This window comes from Schistocerca serialis, chromosome 1 (genome assembly GCF_023864345.2).
Source record: "Schistocerca serialis cubense isolate TAMUIC-IGC-003099 chromosome 1, iqSchSeri2.2, whole genome shotgun sequence".
NCBI classification, from domain to species: domain Eukaryota; kingdom Metazoa; phylum Arthropoda; class Insecta; order Orthoptera; family Acrididae; genus Schistocerca; species Schistocerca serialis.
In genome coordinates this window covers 1179864523-1179888918 of record NC_064638.1, presented here as the reverse complement: position 1 = coordinate 1179888918, position 24396 = coordinate 1179864523, and the positions used below count along the sequence as shown (strand labels likewise).

Genomic DNA, 24396 nt, shown 5'->3' with positions numbered 1-24396 from the left:
CTTGCCACAGTTCACCTGGCTGCCGCTGTCAGAGGTTTGAGTCCTCCTTCGGGCGTGGGTGTGTGTGTTGTCCATAGTGTATGTTAGTTTAAGTTAGATTAAGTACTGTGTAAGCCTAGGGACCAATGAGCTTAGCATTTTGGTCCCATAGAACTTACCACAAATTTCCAAAAAGAATTAAAATTATATTTACACCTCAGGTTGGATATTTCCTCATAAGTAGTCACTTTGAACCTCTGTATCTTGGTAATCAATAATCATAATGCAAAAAACTTAAGATTCCCCCAGGATGTCATTTTAAGAATTTATGGTTAAAATGTTGATGATTCGCCATGAATAGGAATTATAGAAGTGGCCATTCCCCAAAAATCTTGTTGTTTCAGGGTTTTCTCAGGAATGCCGTTGAACAACTGGCACTTTTGTAAGCTGTCAAAGGCCCACTGTGGAGCACATTTAATGTAAAAGAACCAACTGATTTGCTCAATTTGCTTGGGCTCGAGGAAGTGTGTAATGTTTAGCAATGTAATCCAAGATATGACCCCTCACAAAATAGCAATTTCACATGTGGCATTTTGGAATATTTTGGTACCATGCATTGTCATGCACAAGCAGATTGAATAGAAATAGCTTACCATAATAAATAATTTTAGTTTATATTTAAAATTTTCCTTGCTGTGTGCCAGATAGATATTTTATGTTATTGGATAAATGACGAAATATTTTCATGGCTGCACCGACAGCCATAGAGTGAATAGTGAAAGCCATTTTTGATTGTGGTTGTGGACTTTAGTATTCATGCTAATTGTGATGGATTACTTATGATGAATTCTATTACTGGATACATGTCAGGGATCTTTTTAGTGCAGAACAATAGCTTTGTGTTCAGTTCATATGCATGCTACTACATACACTATGTGATCAAAATTATCCGGACAACCCCAATAACATATGTTTTTCATATTAGGTGCATTGTTCTGCCACCTGCTGCCAGGTACTTCATATCAGCGACTCCAGTAGTCATTAGACATCGTGACAGAGCAGAATAGGGCACTCCGTTGTGTGTCACTTGTGTCATACATCTGTATGCGATATTTTCACACTTCTAAACATCCCTACGTCCACTGTTTCCGATGTGATAGTGAAGTGGAAACGTGAAGGGACATGTACAGCACAAAAGCGTATAGGCCAACCTCGTCAGTTGACTGACAGAGACCGCTGACAGGTGAAGAGGGTTGTCATGTGCAATAGGCAAACATCTGTCCAGACCATTACACAGGAATTCCAAACTGCATCAGGATCCACTGCAAATACTGTGACAGTTAGGCGGGAGGTGAGAAAACTTGGATTTCACGGTCGAGCAGCTGCTCATAAGCCACACATCAAGCCAGTAAATGCCAAATGACACCTCACTTGGTGTAAGGAGCGTAAATATTGGATGATTGAACAGTGGAAAAATGTTGTGTGGAGTGACAAATCATGGTACACAATGTGGTGATCCGATGGCAGAGTGTGGGTATTGCAAATGCCCAGTGAACGTCACCTGCCGGCGTGTGTAGTGCCAACAGCAAAATTCGGAGGCAGTGGTATTATGATGTGGTCGTGTTTTTTGTGGAGGGGGCTTGCACCCCTTGTTGTTTTGCATGGCACTATCACAGCACAGGCGTGCATTGATGTAAAACATATTGTTTCCCACTGTTGAAGAGCAGTTTGGAGATGGCAGTTGCATCTTTCAACATGATCGAGCACCTGTTCATAATGCACGGCCTGTGGCAGAGTGGTTACACGACAATAACATCCAACACTGACTTAGTGCCAGGCCTTACCGCCTGACATCGATATCTCTCCTCCGTGAAGAATGGGCTGCCATTCCCCAAGAGACCTTCCAGCACTTGATTGAATGTATGCCTGCTTGAGTGCAAACTGTCTTCAAGGCTGAGAGTGGGCCAACACCATATTGAATTCCAGCGTTACCGATGGAGTGCACCATGAACTTGTAAGTCATTTTCAGCCAGGTGTCCGGATACTTTTAATCACATAGTGTAAATAGTCATAATCAATGTTAGATCGTAACTGAATGTTGTCATAGTGAACAGTCGCTTATGGGATGGACAGCGTGCAGAAATAGTGCATACTTCAATACTTTTGCCAGGTTGTGTCTGAGAAAGATGCATCTCATTACTCAATTGCGGAAGACATAACTACTGTCTTAATGGTCACAGGTCACAAATTTTATCACCAACAAATGCTTTCAGTAGAAACTAAAACATTTAATGATATCATTGTAGGGACACTCTTAGGGAAATAAATATCCTTCTCTGTTACAGACCCTTGCATGCTATTTCGTTTGCTGCAGTCTGTGCTGTGACAGGGTTATCGACACTCTACTGGGGAACAAATGCCCTCACAGCTTCATTAGGAGCTGCTAATCTTGTTCTCTATACTATGATATACACCCCTCTCAAGAGGATCAGTATTCTCAACACTTGGGTTGGAGGTGTAGGTAAGTACTCTCTGCTCTACAGCTGTTTCAAATTGATGTTGTGAAAAATATGTCGACAGCTATAAACCTTCTGACTTAAAATCATGTTACTTTATTTCTCTCATTATAACTAACATTTAAAATACGGTTTATACTCAGTCAACTAACAAAAACTCTGCACAGAATTGAAACTTAGCTTATATTCATTTTGGGTTGACAGTTGAGTGTTTCTTTGAGAGAAAGCATGCTGTGCAGTATTCTTCACTTGTTACCTGCATTATGGTTTTAGTTATTACCACGAGAGACCATCCCTGCTGTGTTTATCATCTCCTCAGTCAGCACTAACATGTAGATTCTTAGCTACATAGTATTAGCTACCTACAGGCACTCTTTTCTTTCACACTTCTCAGAGGAATTCAAGAAGTGGAAAAATTTTAAAAGTGGGACATTACTTTACAGACACACATTTTATAAACATTAATAAACCATTTTATTAATTGTAGTAATTTGGCACCAATAGTGTTACATAAATTTGACATATGAACACATTTGTAGTTTTTTTCACCAAAATATTCGGAATTCTGTTTTTAACTGCTTGTGGTAAATTTTTTCTGTATGATTTTCAGTTTCATAAGTACAGTGGATAGCTTCACTGACCACATCTGCTGCAGAAATATATTTCTTTTATTGTCTTCAACAGTGCATATACATCTGCAGTACAAGGCACTCTGCTGTCATCATCACTATCACTAGTAGTCACTTCCCATGTTTCCACTTGTTTCTTGCATATGGGAAGTGACCAAATCTTCAACTGACACACTTTCAACAGTCACTACAGTGTCACCAGCAAGGAGGAAATGTAGCACTGGATGCCCCAACAGCAGCTTTCCCCATAATGTAATGGTGAGACTTTCACAGTCATCATCTCTACTCAAATTTGGTTTGTCTGTTTCAAAAAAAAAACAAAAAAAAACAGTCGGTAAGCCGGTGGAGTGATAATTTGGCAGTATGAGTTTGATTACCACTGCCATCCAATTGTTTTTTCTTAATCACAATGTTAAACTATTAATTATAAAATAGAAGTATGGTTTAAGAGTTCATTTTATGTACATAAAATTTATATATACAATTTACAATTAGTTACAAGTACTTTACTTAGAATAAAAAATATAATTAAATAGTTAATTTTCATAATGGATAAAATTGCGAATGAAAGTAATATTTTCAAAGATTCTAGCAACGATATCTTCCTCTTTTTATAGGAAATTAAAATACTTTTTTGGGTGATAATCTTCAAAGAAATGTTTAAAATATAAATATTGTTCACACCAAGCAAATTTTATAAAAGGATTTTTTGAGCAAGAACGTTTATACAAAATATACTTCAGTGGAAAGTATACTTCATTCACATTTTTAAATTAAGGTCTTTCCACTGTCAGCCTATTGAATCGTTTGAGTGAAAACACGAGCACTGAATTAAAGCTGCACGATCAAATGTATTTTAATTGCATCTTCTCTTGATGGTTCTCGCTATTGTTGTAACAAATCAGGGGCACTTTTTAATCTTTTAATAATAGAGCATGCATTAGGAAAAAATCGTCCATTTTGACACACTATATTTCTGAAGCTAATAAACATATACAATAAATTTTGTATTTTGATGAACAGGAAACTCTAAAAGTCTTTTTCATACCTTTTCATAGGTTCTCAATGTGCCCGCTTGAGATGCACGGAATATGTCAATATGGTATTCAAATTGTTTCCACACTGCAGTGAGCATGTCTTGAGTTTCAAGCTGCTGTTATGCGATGTTGTTGTAGGTAACAGCTGCACATAAACAGTCTTTAGCCCTAAACCCCCACAAGAAATAATCACTTACAATCAGGTCCAGTGACCTTGGAGGCCAGTAATGTAAGGCTGAATCATTTGGTCTATTGCGACCAATCCATCATTCAGTAACCCTTTGATTTAAAAATCCCCGCACTTCCATATGCCAGTGTGGCAGTGGCCCATCCTGTTGGTAAATGAAGTTGTTCGAATCAGTCTCCAACTGTGGGAAAATAAAGTTCTTGAGCATATCAAGATACGTGTTCCCTGTAACAGTGTTCTTGGCCTAGAAAAATGGACCATACACCTTTTCCCATGAAACTGTACCAAATGCTTTAAAGTTTGGAGAGTCTCTCTCATGTTGTACAGCTTCATGTGGTTGTTCCACACCCTATATTCTGACATTATGGTCATTCACCTTTCCATTTAAATGGATTGTTGCCTTGTCACTTAGCATGGAAGTTTTCCTGATGTGAAGCAAATAACAGCAACATTCTTGCATTCGTCTTATATTTTCTTCACGGTACCAGCAACGCAAGGATCAAACTTCTTGCCAGGCTCTTCTGTACATAAAAATATGAGGAACAATAGATTCCCTAAAGCAGTTAAACTATACTGCACTGTACAAGAGTGAGTGGTTTTGAAAAGATTGAGTTTTTTCACAAAAATGGTCTTCGCACTCTTATAATCTGGTTCATGTCTTACGTTGATTCATACTGGCATCCAGTATAATCAGTGTTAAAAACATAATCAAGGCTGAAGTTATATGTCTTGTCTGTATATAAAACTTCTCTGCAGCTTCCACTGTGTATTCCAAATTTGCAACATTGTTTGAGCTGACGAATTTGGTGATTTTATGCTGTTGTGTTGAATGCTTATGTTTAGAGGTTTTTAACTGGGTATCACTAGTAATAAACTGATTTTATTCTGACAAATATGGGAATGTGACTGCAGTTGCTAAATACGGGAATGCGGCTGCCACTGCTCATTGTTGTGATGTTCTCATCATTTCTTGTTCATAACAGCCTCATGCATCCTGAAATCTTTCTGACATATTTCAGTTGATGACTGATATCTTGCCATTTTTAGTGCCACTTTGTTCTGTTTCTTTCCTCCAAATCTAAAGATAATCCCCCCCCCCCAATTGTGAATCTTGTTTTTAGTGATGAGAGCTTCCATAGCATCAGCAAAATTGATCACTTTCTTGTTATCAACCATCAGCAATAAAGTACAAAAAGAATATTTGTCTGGATCGTAATCAACATCGTTCACCTCTGTGCTTGAAGAAGGAGCCTGTTACAAATAAATAGTACTGCATACAGGAAAATTGTTTGTGGGCACGGAGGGAAAGAGAGAATGAGAAAAGCCACACACCTCTTCATAAAGATTTTTTCATCAGGTTCAGTGTGTAATAAATAACTTTTACTATGAAATTACCAGTCATAATTTCAATAACCTGCTCTCCAGTTGCTTAACCTAAAGCTATTGCTAAAGGATCCACAGATGGGGAAGATTGTCTCTGTCTTTATAAATTGAATAAGCATAATGAAGATCACTGCTGAAATTTTTTTAATAAGATATAAAAAATTGGGTAACAGCAGTAATCAAACTCGAGCTGCCAAATTATCATTCCATACATATACCGATTATGCCACACCACTAACTGCGCAGTTTTTATTCAAACATAGCTCATAGTGTAATCAAAAAACGTTTTTTGAGAGCATTTTCTCTTTTCCTGCAGCACATTCAGATGATATATTTTAGGAACTTCAAAGGGTCATATACTTGCTTCTACTCGCACAGTTACTGAGCAAGGTGGCTAAGTGGTTAAGGCACTGGACTCGCATTCGGGAAGACGGCCATTCGAAACCCTCATCCGGCCATCCGAATTTAGGTTTTCTGTGATTTTCCTAAATTTCATCAGGTAATTGCTGGGACAGTTTCTTTGAAAGGGCACAGCAGTCTTCCTTTCCCATTCTTCCATAATCTGATGGGACCGATGACCTCCTGTTTGGTCCCTTCCCCCAAATCAGCCAACCAACCAACTCACACAGTTCGTGCCAAATCGTTGAGACAATTCCCAGGCTCTCACCTTATAAGTAGGTGATGGATGGAAGAGCATTCATGCCCTCTTGCTTCCATGGCATCTCACTGACCCCTTTCCCCTTCTAGTTACTCTGTTAAGCTCACCGACTACATGAATTTTTCCTGCTCTCGGTGTTGTCATTGGAAAACAAAATTTGCAGTGCCATCTGATGACTGACCGCTGTTCCATGTGCACACCTCCCAATGCAGGGTGAGCCTTTTCTGTCTTGCATGGATTGGTGTGTGACTTAGAAACTGGTGTCCTTCACGCATTTTCACTGTCAAGGCCACTCCTGGCACTGGTCGCACATTGTTACGAAGTTTTTCTGCATTTTTAAGTTGTTGTGAAAGCAGCCACACAACACTTCGACTTCATAATAGCTATCTCTGCATGAGACCTGGATTCTCTCATGTTTGTGCTTCATCTAAGAATCTGCATTTTAAAGCAAGCGAAAATGGCTGCTTTTAGGCAAAAATTCCACATGCCTCCAAGTGTGCATTTCTGTTACTTTTCTCTCTATGCTCTGTCTTGGTGCCATCAGGGGTCCACAGTTACCTGCACACTTATCACTGTCTGCCAGACTCTTCGCATGATGTCCTTTCTTAAGCAAGGTAAGGACATTCACCAACCTACATGTCTGCATGTCTCCCAGCTGCTGAATGGGGTCCAACTTTATCCTTGTCCTGGGCTGCAGGTTGTGGAAGTTGTGAAAGTAGCCACTGGCAAAGATATCACAATATTGTTAGGTTGCCAGCGGCCATAGACAAAGCACTAGCACCACAAATTATTCCAACTTGTCATTATTAATACCAATGCAGGTGCAGAGAATAGGGATACAAGTACTTTTTTTCATGAATTTCATTTCATTAAATGTAAATCACAGGATATTTACGTATACATGAATAAAAGTGCAGATGTAAATTAACATTATGAACACAAGAAATTTGATGGCCTGATAAAAATAACATTGTAACAAGAGAAAATGTTAATTCTGGGGACATAAAAGTGGTGTTATACTTTAGTGTATTTGAAAATAGATAGCTTTTGAAGGTATTGTTACTGGATTTAGTGGTTCATAAAGTGAATGCAGTAGTAGGAAAAGGAAGAGAAGGAAAAATAGTAGGTGAATAAGGACCGGTGGAAGGAATGAAAGAGGCAGACACCTTGTAGAATTTTGCACAGTGGATAATTTAGTCGTCACTAAATGGGTTTCCAGAGACAAGTGTGAACAATGACCACAACTTATTGTTTATTAACTTTAGATTAAAACTGAATAAATGGGATCTGGAACTAACGAGAGATTATTGGGAGTTTCAGAGGAAACATTAAACAATAATTGATTAGAATAGAGAAAAAGGAATACTGTAGATGATGAATGGGGTAGCTTTGAGAGGTGGAATAGAGTAGGTTGCAGAGGATCAAATATATAGAAAGACAATACCTAGTAGAAATCCTTGGGTATCACTGGATATATTGGATTTAATTGATGAAAGGAGAAAATATAAAAATGAAGCAGGCGAAAGAAAATACAAACGTCTAAAAAATGAGATTGACAGGAAGTGCAGAGGGGTTAAACAGGAATAGCTAGAGGACAAATGTAAGGATTTAGATGCCTACAGGCCTGGAGAAAAGAGAAACAGCTGAATGAATGTCAGTAGATCAGATGGGAAACCAGTACTATACATAGAAGGGAAAGGTGGAAGAACTGTATAAAGAATCTGTACAAAGGAGATGAATTTGAAGGCAATTTATAGAAAGAGAAGAGGACGGCGATGAAGTTAAGATGGGTGATATGATAGTGCAAGAAGAATTTGACAGAGCTCTGAAAGACGTAAGCCGAAACAACACCCAGGAGTAGAAGACATTCAGTCAGACCTGCTGATAGCCTTGGGAGCTGTAGCCATGACAAAACTATTCTGTCTGGTGAGTGAGATGTATGAGGAAGGAAAAATACCTTCGGGCTTCAAGAAGAATGTAATAGTTCCAATCTCAAAGAAAGCAGGTGCTACCATGTGTGAATATTACATAACAGTCAGTTTAATAAGTCATGGTTACAAAATACTAACACAAATTCTTTACAGACCAATAGATTCCAGAGAAATATAGAAACTTGTGAGCAGTACTGACCCTACAACTTTTCGTAGTAGATAGGTTAAGGAAAGGCAAACCTATATTTATAGTGTTTGTAGACTTGAAAGAAGCTTCTGATAATGTTGACTGGAATATTCATTCTGAAGGTAGCAAGGGTAAAATGCAAGGAGTGAAAAGCTATTTACAACTTGCACAGAAACTAGACAGCTGTTATTAGGTTGGTGCATAAGTTCATAGCATTTTTATACCAATTTCTGTGGGCATATTTCTTGATTGTTAGTTTTTATTTGTTAGTAAGTGGAGCTGTGGACGCGAGAAAATGGAGCTCCAAGTGGAGAAATCAGAACATTTCCAACACATTCTTCTCTTTGAGTTCAGTGTAGGGCTGACAGCAGCAGAGCAGCCAGAAACCTTTTCGCCATGCCATTGTACAGAGCATGGCAAGGAAATGGTTTACTTGTATTGAGGTAGATTGTTTTGACATTAGTGACTCTCCACGTTCAGGAAGACCTTCAGGGTTTGGTGAAGATCATTTAAATGCATTAATCCACCATGATTGACATCTTGGTACTCAAGAACTGGCAAATGTGATGAACTGTGATAATTCTACCATCATATGACGTTTGCATGCAATGAGAAAGGTTCAGAAATCGGGTGTATGGGTACCGCATGCTCTAAGCCAAAATCACAAAAATCAGCAGGTGGCCATATGTGCCTTTCTGTGTGCTTGTCATCAATTGCCTCATGAACAACACCAACCTTTCCTATCCTGTACTGTGACTGGTGATCACAAATCATGTCTTCCTGCTAAAATGAGGAAAAGAAAGGCTCATTTAGCCCAAACAAAGCAGCACCTCCCCATACAAAGACGTGTGCACACCCACAAAAGATAATGCAGGGTGTTAGTGAGTGGAGCTGTGGACACCAGAAAAGGGAGCTCCAAGTGGAGAAATCAGAACATTTCCAATATGTTCTGTCTGGGAACACTTTTAATTATTTATTGCACAAGAACTAAATATTGTACAGATGTCATACATATTGCATTTTGAAGAGAAACACTGAAAGAGTTTTTTTTTTTTTTTTTTTTTTTTTTTTTTTTTACAAACATTCAATATGCAAACCCTGAGTGAGTGACCCAGCAGACGTCAATACAGTAATCGAATTCTTGCCATACCCGTCCCAGCATGGCACTGTCGACTTTGGCAATCGCTTCCCATATTCTCTCCCGGAGCTCTGCTACACCACGTGGTAGAGATGGTACACACACCAGAGCTTTAATGTGTCTCCACATAAAAAAGTCACATGGAATGAGATCTTGTGATTGTGATGACCATTTCAGGAAACAGCTGTCCTCTTCTGTAGCACGGCCGATCCATCGATGTGGCAGTTCCATGTTCAGGTACCCACGAACTTCATGACGAAACTGGGGTGGAGCCCCATCCTGCTGAAAGATGAACAGAGAGTCCGATTGCATTTGAGACATCAGCGGTTGCTGCAACATGTCCAATTAGGAATACCCAGTTACAGTGCTCTAGGTGAAGAAGAATGGCCCGTACAGTTTTCGACATTATAAAGCGCAAAAAACATTTACCTTTGGGGAATCACACTCAAATTCATTGCATTCATGTGGATGCTCTGTACCCCAGTTTCGATGATTATGCCTGTTCACTTTCCCCGTTTGTGTGAAAAGTGGCTTCGTCGCTAAAAATTAAGTGATCAACTATACCATAACCGTTCTTATTCAGTTGTTGCAACTGTGAACGAAACTCAAAATGCTTGTCTCTATCGTCATCATTGAGCTTCTGCACTAGCTCCAATTTGAATGGTTTCATAGACAGCCTCTGTCGCAGGACTTTCCACACTGTCATTGGAGCCATTTCGAGTTCACGGGATGCACGATGCACAGATTTCTTTGGACTCGTTACTGTATGAATGTCTCTCATACATGCTTCCCATTCACTTCACTCACACTGGGACATCGCTTCTCTTTGGCGGGCACAAGCAACCCGTTGTAAAGAATCGTAGAGTGAGACCAAGAGATGAAGACAGCAAGCTGATCCAGAAGGATGTAGGTAGCAGTAGTTACTCAGAGATGAAGAGGCTTACATAGAATAGAGTAGCATGGACAGCTGTATCAAACCAGTCTTCAGGCCACAACGTCAAAGTGAAGTAGACTCAGGCAGTGAAAGTGATTAGTGTTGATCAGATGATTCACGGTAAATTCTCGCCAGAGTCTAAAAGAAACTTGAAAGGCCCACCTAAGTCAAATTAGTTTGTGATGAAACTAGTAAAACTAATAATAAATAAACATTACATTAGACCATTGGTGATTATTTCCAGAACTCAGTGAGGTACTTGTTAAATACTGGATAAGGATGTAAGCTTTCATTGTACAGTTGCATTTATTTCGAGCAACTGATAAGCTTTGACTTTGCCTCCAAACTTAGGAAAAGCTATAAAAAAAAATTTAAAAAAATCTATCAGTTTTTCTGTGTATGAGTACATTCTTAGTTTTAAGCACATTAATTTTTTAAACTAATACTTACAACTAAATGATGTATGTTGTCATTTTTGATAGCAAGAAAATTATTTCTGGCATAAAATACATGAAATAATCACTATGCTTAGAGGTTATCACATAATGTTATTTACAGATGATTATTCATTCATAATCATGTTTCTCTGATGTGCTAAGTTCAGTACATATGTTGACTGGCACCAGGAGGGGAAGTTTATTGGAATACCGGCTTCCAGCTCTGTTCTTCACAAATTTCAGGGCATTAAAATAGTTGTAACTCTCTGTCGCAGTTGGCGCTATACCGCCACTCATGGGATGGGCTAGCTGCATGGACAGCCTAGGAGCAGGTGCTTGGATAATGGCAGGAATACTGTATGCATGGCAATTCCCACATTTCAACGCACTCTCATGGAACCTGCGGCCAGACTACTCTCGTGCTGGTTATCGAATGATGTCGGTAACTGATCCTGGTAAGTATAAGGGTTACATTGCCTTTCCCTCTCAACCCCCCCTCCCCTCCTCTCTCTCTCTCTCTCTCTCTCTCTCTCTCTCTCTCTCTCTGCAGGTCCCACCACAGTACATCAGTAAGCGTTTTATTATACTGCAAAGTGTTGCGTAGCTTGTTTAAAATAAAATAGTGGTTGACAGGAGGAAAGAGGTGCTGCATACTACTTGTTCATGCATTTGACAGTTGCATTGCACTGCAGAGAAAAGAAAAAGTCTAGTTGGCATCAGTTTTTGTTGTTGGTAGGAGGGGTGGGCGATAGCAGAAGTGGATGGGTAGTGGCAGCAGTAGTCAAATGGTTCAAAAGGCTCTGAGCACTATGGGACTTAACAGCTGTGGTCATAAGTCCCCTAGAACTTAGAACTACTTAAACCTAACTAACCTAAGGACATCACACACATCCATGCCCGAGGCAGGATTCGAACCTGCGACCGTAGCAGTCGCGCGGTACCGGACTGCCCGTCTAGAACCGCGAGACCACCGCGGCCGGCAGCAGTAGTCACAATGCATGAATAGGTAAGTGTTGTGACTTGCAACATAAAAATAGTACAACATGTTAGTCAGTCATTATACTTTACAGTCCAAGTTCTGTGCAGTGTCACAAGTGCAGTACACATTCCAAAGAACAAACCACAAGTATAATCGAGTATAACAGTAAAGAGTTTCTTACATAGAGAAGAGATGTGCACAGTACTGTGAGCGAAGACAAAAGGATGTGTGTGTGTGTGGGGGGGGGGGGGGGGGGGGGTGCTTCCCTCTGGTGACAGAGCAACAGAGACCTGCAGTTGTGGGTTCAGAGATAACTGTCCACCAGCATTGGCATAGTGGCATTGATGGTTGTCAGTGCCTGCCAAAGTGAGTGGGAGCCCCAGTATGTCATAATAATGTGTTTCAAAGCTGAATAACAGCCACATGATGAGTGTTTAGTCACATGCATCAATTGTTGAGAAGCAATAAATTAATGCAAGAAAATTTTATATGTGAACACTTTACAATTAACAGCTGCTAACAACTGTACTAGATTCTGGATCACTTGCACTATTGAATATGTGGTAGTTAGATCATCTGTGTGAATTTAAAGAAGTAACATTATTTTCAGACATGAAATCACTCTCTTGTGCTGTTAAAATTATTTACGCCATTTGTTTTCCATTATAATGCCATTCTGACAAAGCTTGATTTATAGTGCCCTTGTTGCTCATGCTACTTCTGCTGTTGTAAATTGTTCTCTTGTGCTTACAACGTAGTTGTAGGTTATATGCTATTAATATTACAATTATATTACAGTTTCAAAACTGTATTCTGATATTTCTGTGCCAGTTCATCTACAAGAAGAAGAGGCAACTCAGATTTACTGTAAACCAGTAGATCAAACAGTTAACCTTTTCTACATTTGTCTGTTACAGAAATATTATTTCATTTCATCCTCCCTTTAAATTCTTGTGTTTTTTGTAAGCAGCTATAGATCTCATCAAGAATTGTCAAATAAAATTAGTATGAAGCCTCACCAGCATTGTATTCCTTTTCCCATGGATACTGGCATGGTATTAGCTGCTATATCATCAGTTAAACAATGGAAAGTCTGGGATGGAATAACAAAAAGTGGTGCACAGCAGACAGGCATTTTTAAGAGTTGATTAAGCTATTGGACAGTGTCCTTTGCCAGAGTCAGAAAAACACAAGCATTTTTACACTTTCAAGTTCCATACCCATGGACACTGTTGTTTTCAGGCACTTAGACCAGACGTGAATTTGCCCATTATTACCTTTACTTACACATGGTGTGTTTAACCAAACATTGTGAAAGTATAAGTAAAATATTGGATTAAAAAATTGACACCACAGTTCTAAAATGTCAGCTGCCAGCTTTATGCCCCTTCTCCTGTTAATCTTTTTTTACTGGAATTCTGTCATGTACTACATTTTTCACTGATAATCTTCTGTCTTTCATAAATTTTGTCAACATAGACTATGTAGAGCAGCAACCTGATGCTATATTTAGGTTAAAATGAACAGTCAAGATAGCAATAATATTATTGTGGTCTCGACTGTTCATCATATCCACTTCTAAAGAAAACTCCAGTTTGTCAACTGTTGGGCTATTTTTTCCTAAATAGTATACATGCATAAAAGTGTCACTGAATTGCATTTTCCTGCAAAAGTCAACATTTTTGGTGCGCTTTTCCATATGTCTCTGCTTCGAGGTGTTCCAACTTTATTTTATTCAAAAGTTTACTTCATTCCATTCTTGCCAGCTGGTACAGAACCATTCTGAATTATTTCAAATTGAAAAACAGTCTGGGTTGAAGTTATTTAACCACAATAATGTGTTTCACCCTTTTGGGACATCATCAGATTGTCTACACAAAAAGAAAAAAATCCATTAAAAACAAGTAGAAGAATGGCATGGTCCTATCTTGTACAGCTATATGAATAAATAAACTAAAACATATATTAAAACTTATGCAAAAGTAACTTGATATAAAACACATCCATAATGGAATCATAAGTGCTTTCTAGTCAATCATAGTCACATTTGTGTGAACTCTAAGCAGACGTATTGTGCCATGCACAGCAGATACTGCATTTATACTTATGGAAGTGTGGTCGTATGCTGTGCTGCTATGGCAGTATCTCCTGGTGTGCTTAAAGTAACATACAGTTTTTTGAAACTTTTTTGATGCTTTCCCGTCTCTTTCATACACATAGTGCCTTATTGTCATAGTTCCTTTTCTTTTAATGAGGTCCACCTCTCGTTCTGTGTGGCTCTATGACAGATGGGGTTTATATCCAGTTACTTTTACATAGTTTTAGTATATGTTTTAGTTTATTTATTTGTGTAGTCGTACGAGATAAGACCATGTCCCCTCCCTCTCATTTGATTTGAATGGGTTGTTTCCTTGTTTTTTAGACAATCTGGTGATGCTCCAAAAGGGTGAAATGTGTTATTGGGGTTAGATAACTATGCAACCCAGACTGTTTTTCAGTTTGAAATTTATTTTATTCTGTTTCATATTTCTTCTGCCCTTTCTTACAACAGCAGTTTTGTGAAGTATTAACTATCTGCAGTTTTGTATATCATTGTTCTGGAGCAGCAAGGGCCCTCCATTTTTCTCCCTCATTTTGACTATTCCCAGAAAGCATTGCAAAATACTGAAGTTTGGGCTTTCTCCTACTTTCTTACAGCATTATAGACGTAGAACAGATATTCACAGAAATCTCAAATGGCCGGATTATCAGCACAGCCCAATGGTACAACAGCTATATGAAAAATGTGGTCATTAGACATAGGAGACATAGGCAAAAGTTGTTTTTTTTTTTTTAGTGATACATCACAGTTTTTTGGCTCAAAGTTTGTTTGAGATAGAGGAATCGCATTTGGAAGGTGCAGAGTTCAGATCTCCTTCCAACCATTGTGATTTAGATTTTCCATGGCTTTCCTAAATTGATTTAAGTGATTTCCAGAGTAATTCCTTTAAAAACAACATGGTCAGTTTCCTCCCTCACGCGTGCTCTGTCCGTTAAGGCATTGTCACCAACTTTTAAACCCAAACACTCCTTTCTTGCTTGTCATACAAACATTTTAAACCATTGAATAGTCATGTTCTTCTAAAGATCACATACATACTCATGAATTTGTACAGCTACATCATGGTGCTAGACTGAAGCAACAGAAGCGTGTGCATGTGTGCGTGCGTATACCCTGAAGAACAAGAGTACTGAAGCTAAGCTATCATTTTCTAGGTTTTCTTCAGTTTATATCTACCACTCGGTGTTGCTGTTCATGATGATTGGTCTAGTAATGATACAGTGGTCCGACTGACCTCAGAAAGCTAGAAATACATTACAAAATTCATTACAATTGATTCCTGAGTCAGTTTTTGGAATCCGCATATTTCATTAAAGGTGTGTACGGTTTCTTGTATTTTCTTACGAAGCCATTGTGCTGTGAATTTATTTCATGCATGAGGAAAATTCTTCAGATGTCTTTTATAGCAACAGGTGTTGTATGTCTTCTTTCTTGGTCTTGCCACCTAGATTTTGAGATAATGAACTTTTCTTCTCAGCTTTGCTTAATGGGAAGGGTCAAACTTCATTTTCTTTCTTATGCAACTGTATTCTTGATGTACATGCAGCAGTGGTACATTACAGCTAATAAATTTTTTCGCATCTGTGATAGATTCTCTTCTACATGTTACTGATAAAAAGAAGCTCTTGTATATACCAACTTCTGTAATGTTCATGAGAAGCAGCTCAAATCATATAGTATAAAGTTCTTAATACTTCATATGATACCATATCTTTTAATGTGGAGCAAGTTACAATGTAATCTAATTCTAAATATTCCATGACAGAGAACATTTATGAGCTAAGCTCTTGTAACAGTTTTCAGATTTAGTAAAAGTAAAGTTTAAAACATTATCATCATATTTACCCCATCATAAGATGAGGATTTTCCCAGATTCATCATTAGAAAAATATGGAGTTGTCTTACATTCGCAGATTATGCAGTTGCTGCTGAGGTCAATATTTTTACATTGTTTAATAGATTAATGTAGGGATCATCTTACATTTACAGATAAAACTTTGGCTACTGAGGTTTCATACAAATTTATTATGAACAATCCCGATGCGTAGGGCATAGCAAACAATGCTTGTGTTCAAATAGCCTTGAGATTTCCTGATCCATCAGTGCTAGCACGAGGGATACACAAGAAACTTATGTATTACAAATCTAACAATCTAATGTTCTGCTTAAAAATTGACAGTTTTGTGGAACAGCGGAGGAAGTAATGTTAAACTCTATCATCTTACAAACTTTTGTTGTATTTGAATACGTTTGTAATAAAAGTTTTCATACACATGGATACGATAGACACGTATTTATGCAGTTTTTCAAGTAAAGGTAACGTTCAGATGCAAAAATCTTCTCCTTCAAAAACCATTACTTGATGCTGAACTGAAGTCTGTATTTTATTTGTCTATGAGAACCTGTAATGATTAGTCCCTTGGGTTGCAAACGAGAAATTCCGTCAGCACATTAAACTGACTGCAGCTGTTACTGCAAGAATAAATTACAGCGGAAAGACCTGTTTTGGAGATAATGTCAACAGACGTTACTACATCGCAGGTTTGAGAACTGGATTGGATCGTGATTGTGATCTTTTATTTATTTATTAGTTGCTGTTGTTACATATGATGTGCACACTGGAAGATATTGCCATCCAAATTTCACTTTTGCTCAGAATAGCCCTACAGAACATAGGGTGTGATACAGTGAAACAAGCTTGGCTGTAGGCGAGCAGAAATTATGTCATGTTTCCAACCATGGTAATGTAAACAGCATACTTTGGCTTTTTATCAACATCTACCACATTTAAACTGCAGTTTGCCTGAATCCATTTGCATTTGGAATCAAACTGACTTTAAAATTGGACAAATACTCAACAATAGCATACATTTCCGTGGGAGACACTAAAAATCTAGATTGGGGCCATTGGTGTATATATATTTTTCATTCAGCAGTATTCTTGCCACTCACCATGAGGTATGATGGGAACAATTGGGAGTGTATTAGCTGCAGTTTTACATAGCAAATGAGATAGTGGCATGTAGATGTTAAGTTTGGAACAAGAGCAGGGTGTATACAATCCGGGAAAAACACGGGAATTTTTTCGTCCTGGAGAAAACCGGGAAAAACCCGGGAATTGTTTACAATGAAAAAATTGTTTTAGTTTTCAGTTAAATTTTTGTCGTCGTGAGTGGTAAGAATGAATACTCTAATAAAGGATATTACTGTACCCTGCTACTGCAGAATAAAAAAAAAATTTAAAAAACTTAAGAACTTAAGTTGCAAAGGAAATGGGCTGTATACAACAACAAAACACAGTGCTCATACAAGCGTCTGCCAACAGTAAAAATGTGTCAAAGGCTTTTGGAAGACTATGCACTGCTTCATAACAACAAATTGCCTCCGATGAGCGTGACGTGACAACTATTTAAATCAGATTCCTCTGAGCAGTTGCGGGCGGGCTCTTGTGCATGTGTAGTTGAGTCACGTATGAGTAGTACCTTCTCGCGCTTCTTGTTACGGAAGTGTGGCTTGGCGCCACTACCTGATATTGCCCCAGTTCGGGCATATTGTGGTGGGGAGAGAACGGTGTCCCTCAGGGTAGCGTTTTAAGTGTGACTCTGTTTGCCATCGCTATTAATAGCATTACGTCCATGGTGAAAAGTCCTGTCCAGTGTTCTTTGTTTGTGGATGATTTCTCTTTGTTCTGCTCTTCTTCAAGCCTTGCAACGACAACTCGTCAGTTGCAACTTACGATTAGGCGTTTGGATGACTGGGCGCTGAAGAGTGGATTTAAGTTTTCCACCGAGAAGTCTGTATGTGTTCTTTTTAACCGTTCTCGTTCGATTTTACCCTTTCCTGAGTTGCGCTTGAGGGACACTATTCTTTCCTTTAAAGACACGGTGAGATTTCTGGGTCTCATTTTTGACTCGAGGCTCACGTGGTTACCTCATCTTAAAGACCTGAAACGACGGTCGCTTCAGGCTTTAAGCATTTTAAAATGTCTTAGCCACAGTACATGGGGAGCTGACAGGACCTGTCTGCTCCAGTTTTACAGGGCGTTTGTGCGATCTCGGCTCGATTATGGGTGCACGGTGTATGGGTCTGCGAGGCCTTCGTACTTAAAGATTTTGGACGTTGTCCACCATGAAGGGCTGCGGTTGGCCACTGGGGCATTCCGCACTAGCCCCATACCAAGCCTCTGTGCAGAGGCTGGTGAACCGCCACTTCATATGCGACGACGGCTACTTACGGTACGCCAGGCGTATAAAACTTTGTCCACACCGTACACACCTGCATACCATACCGTTGCTAAGCCTCCTCTGGCACGGTTATTTCATAACCGGCAACGTGCGACGCAGCCCTATGGGATTCGCGCACAGGATTGCCTCGCTGCGATGTCTGTGGCTGGTCTTCGTGTTTTACGTCGCGGTTGGAGCAGATCTCCACCTTGGCTCCTCCGGCGTCCCAAATTTATTTTAGATTTGACTCGTTTTAAGAAAGATGGCACACCAGATTTTACGTTCCAATCTCTGTTTTTTAACATTTTAGACGTGCATCACGGTTTCACTGTCGTTTATACTGATGGCTCGAAACAGGAGACTTCCCTAGGCTGTTCTGTGGTGTTCCCTGATCGTGTCACCCGGATTCGCCTCCCTGCTGAATATACCGTTTTCGCAGCGGAGCTCCACGCGATCCTGAAGGCACTGGAGCAGATGCATCGTGTTCGGGGCGATCGATTTCTTCTCTGCTCCGATTCTCTTAGTGCCTTACAATCGCTGCAGAGCCTATACCCGACTGAGGCGATGGTCCAGTTGATACATGACCAACTGTACTTGCTCCAACAGCGGGGTAAAGAGGTATCCTTCTGCTGGGTGCCTGGTCATGTCGGCATATGGGGCAATGAACAGGCTGATCGGGCTGCCAAGGAGGCCTGCAGAGAGCAGGATGTGGTCCAGTGTCCTATCCCCTTGCAGTCAGTCATCGCTGCACTCCATAGGAAGTGCATGGAGTTGTGGGAGGCCGAATGGCTGGCGGTGTCGGCCAATAAACTGCGGTCGGTAAAGTCAACCACTCGGCCGTGGCGTTCCTCCTGTCGGTTGCTCAGGCGGGAAGAGGTGGCCCTCACACGTCTGCGGATTGGGCACTGTCCTGTGACGCATAGCTATTTATTACGGAGGGAGGATCCTCCGTTTTGTGCCACTTGTGGTGTGCACATCTCTGTCCGGCACATTTTAATCGACTGTATTTTATACCGTGATGCAAGGGCAGAAGCACAGGTTGTTGGGGATCTCCCTTGTATTTTAGCTGACGATGAGACGTGTGTGGCAAGGGTTTTTAAGTTTTGTGATGTGTCTGGACTCTGGCCTAAACTTTTAGGCTGGAGGTTTTAGTGTGTTGCAGAGTGGCTGACTCCTCCCTTTTTTCCTTGTGGTCAGCCAGCCACTTCCATCTGCTCCAATGTTTTAGCTCTCTCTACCATTTTCTTCCTGTATTGTCCACGTTTTACTGCTGACGCCCTGCATCATCCCACACTTCAGTGTGGGTGAGCCCATTTTTTCGATGATTGTTCCCCGTGTTCTCTGTTCCGTTTTATGTCCCTGTTCTGAGGTTTTCTTTTTTCTTGACACCCGTCTCACTATGATGCTGCACGGGCGCTGAAGACCTTGCTGTCGTGCGCCCACAAACACCTACACTACTACTGTGGTGGGGAAGTGGGACGTCTCCACATGACCAGTGTTTACGTTTAGTGATTTTGTTGTTTCGTGTTCGTTTATTGCTCTCACGTTAAATGATAAAACGGATTTTTCTGACTAGGCGATATCAAATGAATTAAAATATGTTTGCATAATTACGGACGGCTAAAATATGTCATTAGTTTCAGATTTTATTTCCACCTTTCTGACAGTCAAGCATTAATCGCTTTGCAGAACAATGAAGTTATCTTTGTCGGTTTGCTAAAGAGATTCGGCTTTTATTAACCTTTTCTGCTGAGGCAGTCAGTTTATTTGAAACGAACTGTTCGATTTCACACTGTTGGCTGGTCTCAACTGTTCGCTGATTTCAAGTGCACGTATGACATTATGTCATAATAAAGAACCAAACGAATTATGCACTTTAGTATTGTTCAGGAAATTCCGATGCTCTTGAAGTATCCTTTGATGTCTTGTTTCTTTTATGACATAATGTAAGATCTTTTAATGTTTTACGCGTACAAACATATGGGCTTGCTGCGTCGTCACGCAGTGATGACTGTTTTCTGGCGCTCTCTTGCAACTGCTGAAACAAACCTATTTCTAACAGGTAGAGGTAAAATATTGCAAACGGTGGATTGAAAAGCGTTACATACATTAAATAACAAAGCGTTTGACTCTCATTTAAAAATCAGCTCTTTGAGGATGGCCATTTACGTCGTTATTAAAAATTTTACTGGCACATTTGTGTGATGTTTCTTGAAATGTATCACGCGCAGAAAAGGTCAACATTATATGTGGAAGGTTAGCTTCTCTTCGAGCTTATTAATCTTGGAGACCAATATTATATGTGAATGCTACGTATATTAATTTAAACCATTAACATTTCTTATTTGTGTGTTCACGCTATTTAAGAGTGCTCTTGCTATTGGCTGACTACATCACGTGTCCTATGCTGTCATCAGCGGGCGAGATCAAGTAACATGAGCTATGACTGGCTTACAAAAGCGCATCGCAATCTCGATTTCAATGCTTCGGAAAGTAAAATGTGGTATTTGGTGGAATTTGAATATATACCTTTGTAATATGGAAATATGCAGCGTACATATTGTTGCACATCAAAGGTGTTTCCAAACGTGCCGCCCCCCCCCCCTCCCCTCCCCCTGGGGGGGAAATCCAGGAATTTTTTTTCCTTGTCCACATAGACACCCTGAAGTGACATTGTAACGTTCTCAAGTCAGTTTAAAAGTGAAATTCACAATGTTGTTGTTTTTTTTTGGGGGGGGGGGGGGGGGGGGGTTCAGCTGTTTTCTCTGGTCCCACCAGAATCACAACATATTCAGAAGAAACGACCAAATATTTGTGACAGTGAAGACATAAGATTCACAGCTGTCCTGTTATGGTGATGGTGATGGCGATGGTGGTGAAAAATAGCGATTCCACACACAACAGACGAAGTAAACAAAAAATGGCAGTGAAGATAAAAATTAATGTAGACTGTTTCTTTTTATTTATTTTATTTCTCCGTGTATTATCGAAAGGTAGATAATCAATAAATGGCATAAGTTTGGAATAGGTGCATGTTAATTGTTTATGCAGAAATAGTTGGAGATTTTGATTAGTCAGAACACATTAAAAAATTAATTTTCCTCAATGAGCCTCTTAAGAAAAGGTGGAGTGGAGGAGTCGTCTTATATTCAGGTGAATATGGTATTTGTTTTTCTTTTCTTGTATACTTACTAGTGATTGACCTCCTAGTGTTCATCAAAAGGAATAACATAATGTTAGACATTAGTCTTCAGCAGGCGTTGTATGATTAAACAATACACTATATTATCAATGCATTAAATTTTTAGCATACTCTCTGAAACACTGTGTATGTTGTTTAAAAATATTTCTCTGTCAATTGTTTCAGATCTGTGCCGGAAGACGTCACTGCGGTACACAGGAGGCATATTGATCCTATCTTGCCTAGCACCAGTAATGGATATTACCAACTGGTACTTTGCTCTTGAATCGATACCTCTGAATGGTTATTTCCTGTACTTAGGTAAGTGTTTTGATCTAAACGTGTTAAAGAAAAGACATTACATTTTTATATTCCTGAAGAATTTTTTCCATCAAGAGATCCTGACTCTGTAGAGGGAGTGCAAGCATTATATTATTGCTATTATTGCATCACAGTAATGCAGTGGTACACAAATCAAAATTAGCCAATTCAAATCCTGGCAGTGTATGGAATTTTCATCCCCAAAATATTATTAGCAAGGGAAGTACCAGGTACTCTCCGATCATTGTTTTGGTTACCATTGCTCTGCATTAAATTGTAGATGAAGGCATAAATGGATTTTACATTTCCTCAGTCGAAATTTCGGCCATTTCCTTACAACTGTTGGCACCAGCCTGTTTTTGAGCTTCAGTCAAATTGTGCAAAAGCTAATACTTTTCATAGAAATGTTCATGTAAAATAAAATGTAATGCAGTCTTTGGTATATCTAAGCATGCCCCTGTCTTGCAATAAGTTACATACCAATCAACTTCAGACATGTTGCCTACAGCATCAATGTTTTTTGAAAACGACTACCAATTGTGGACAATCCTTGTGAAATTAACGGCTGACAGGAGGTGAGCCTAGGTGATGTACTGCACACCGATTATAAACAGCCTGTTATAAAGATGACTATTATGTAAAGCTGAATCAAGCATTTCAAGGCATTGTTGTTTAGTTAATCTTTTACAAAAATTGGAAAAAAATTTCCAACAGCAACCATAGTTTCATAAAATTGTTTCTTAAGAAATGAGCAAAGAAAAGCATGCACATCTGGCAGTTTAATGTGTGGTTACATAATGGACACCTGTAAAAGCACTGGAAACTTCATTAGCTTTTTTGATATCACTTTTTTCCAGTTTAAGTGCACATTGACTCTGTTTCACATAATAATTTTCTCTTCTTCTTAATCGAATTACTCATGTACGTAATTGAGTTTTCTGTTGTCGTACATCCACTGCTTCCTGCATCAACTACCATAGGAAATGTGCATCCCCTAATGCTGATTTATTGTGCAAAATATACAGTGCTAATGCGTTGGGGATGCACATGGCTTCACAGAAAGGGAGGTAATGGATAAATAGACTGCACACAGAAATTATTGGAGAAATACATGTAGGAAAATAGGACCCAACATCTCTTACAAAAAAGAGCAGGCACATGCAATACTGATGTAATAAAGAAAAGCATCTTGAAATGAAATTACAAGGATGAATGAGAGTAGAATAACAAAGTAAGTTTTCAATTGCACACCACTAAAAAATAAAAAAAAATAATAAAAAAAAGGCTGGTTTACCTTACTTCTTATACTCTAAATTTTGTATATTTTGTTTTCTGGTCATAACCAGATTTTTCTGAAGGACTAAATGTTTTGAGATTTGACAGTCTAGTTTGTGTATCTGTTCAGGCAGCTAATAAGCAGACACTCCTCCTGCAGCAATAATTTAGGTGATCTGTTACCAGTCATCCATGCTATTGTTTGTGTAAGTGTGTATTTTCTGTATTTGGAGAAATATGATTTGTCTGACTATAAATAATTGTTTCTTACTTATTTAGCTTGGAAGTTCTACAAGGAATCAGACACCAAAACATCACGCAAGCTGTTTCGGTTTTCCCTCATTCATCTTCCTGCACTTATGTTGCTAATGCTAATCAACAAGAAAACTTGGGCGACTAGTGAAAGCAAAAGTGATGAACTTGCGGAAACACCGTTGGTGGAAGTAACAAATGAAGAGAGGACTAACACGTGACAGTGATGTGCTGTAGTTGTAGAGGTATAGTTTATACTCGCATGTTGAAGCGAGTCTTGTTGTTAATGCTTCATTGATGTTGAATGGAAGGATGTTTTAACCCAAGGTTATTTCATCTTCCATTGTTGAAAATGTGACAAATTATCAGATATCTGAAATTATATTTTATCTGTACTTAATGTGCAAGCACATACACTGCTCCCGTCTGGAGCACGAGTCATTTGTACAGTTCGTTTTTTAGCCAATGTTTTATTTATTTCAGTAAATATTTTTCAAAAATAAAAATTATGTGAAAATATATATTTCTCTTCTCCCTCTTTATTTCTGATTGTGTATACATATATGTGGCTTTCACCAGTTGCACCAGTGAGAGGACATTGTAAGCATCAAAAGTCAGTTTTAGTTACGTGACGGACATTTTATTTATTGATAGTTTTTTACATCTGGCCTGCTATCTAGGAAATTGGAGGGCAACAATGAAACTTCGTTTAAAAATTTCATGTTAATGAGTTTAGAAGGTTTTAGGAATTAGCTGCATAAAATCATACCAGTGATAAGAAAATAAGATGCCAGTTATTGTAAGGAAATATCGGCTGACGTGAGTTTGCTAATGATTCTGAGATATTTAGCTGCAAGTGATAGCTCTCCTTCATTGATGTACGTGTTTTGAACTACACGATGAAATATTTCAAGAGTTACTGGTATCCCCAAGTATGCAAAGCTATAGTACATGTTCTGAATGAGTTTGTGCAAGTAAGTAGGAAAATAGTACCATGACTTGCTCATATGTAGTACACTTTTGATACCAAATTGCATTATTTTAATAG

General features: G+C 39.0%; 1 protein-coding gene across 2 annotated transcripts in view; it reads left to right on the top strand.

The window, feature by feature from the left end:
* LOC126418736 (protoheme IX farnesyltransferase, mitochondrial) overlaps positions 1-23869 on the top strand; it is a 280801-nt gene extending 256932 nt beyond the window's left edge. For both annotated transcript variants that reach the window (XM_050085665.1, XM_050085656.1), the window contains exons 5-8: positions 2325-2500; positions 11292-11471; positions 21687-21821; positions 23376-23869. In XM_050085665.1, coding sequence (XP_049941622.1) covers positions 2325-2500; positions 11292-11471; positions 21687-21821; positions 23376-23569 — 685 coding nt within the window. In that variant the 3' untranslated portion in view covers positions 23570-23869. The remainder of the gene's footprint in view (positions 1-2324; positions 2501-11291; positions 11472-21686; positions 21822-23375) is intronic.
* Positions 23870-24396: the final 527 nt, after the last annotated feature.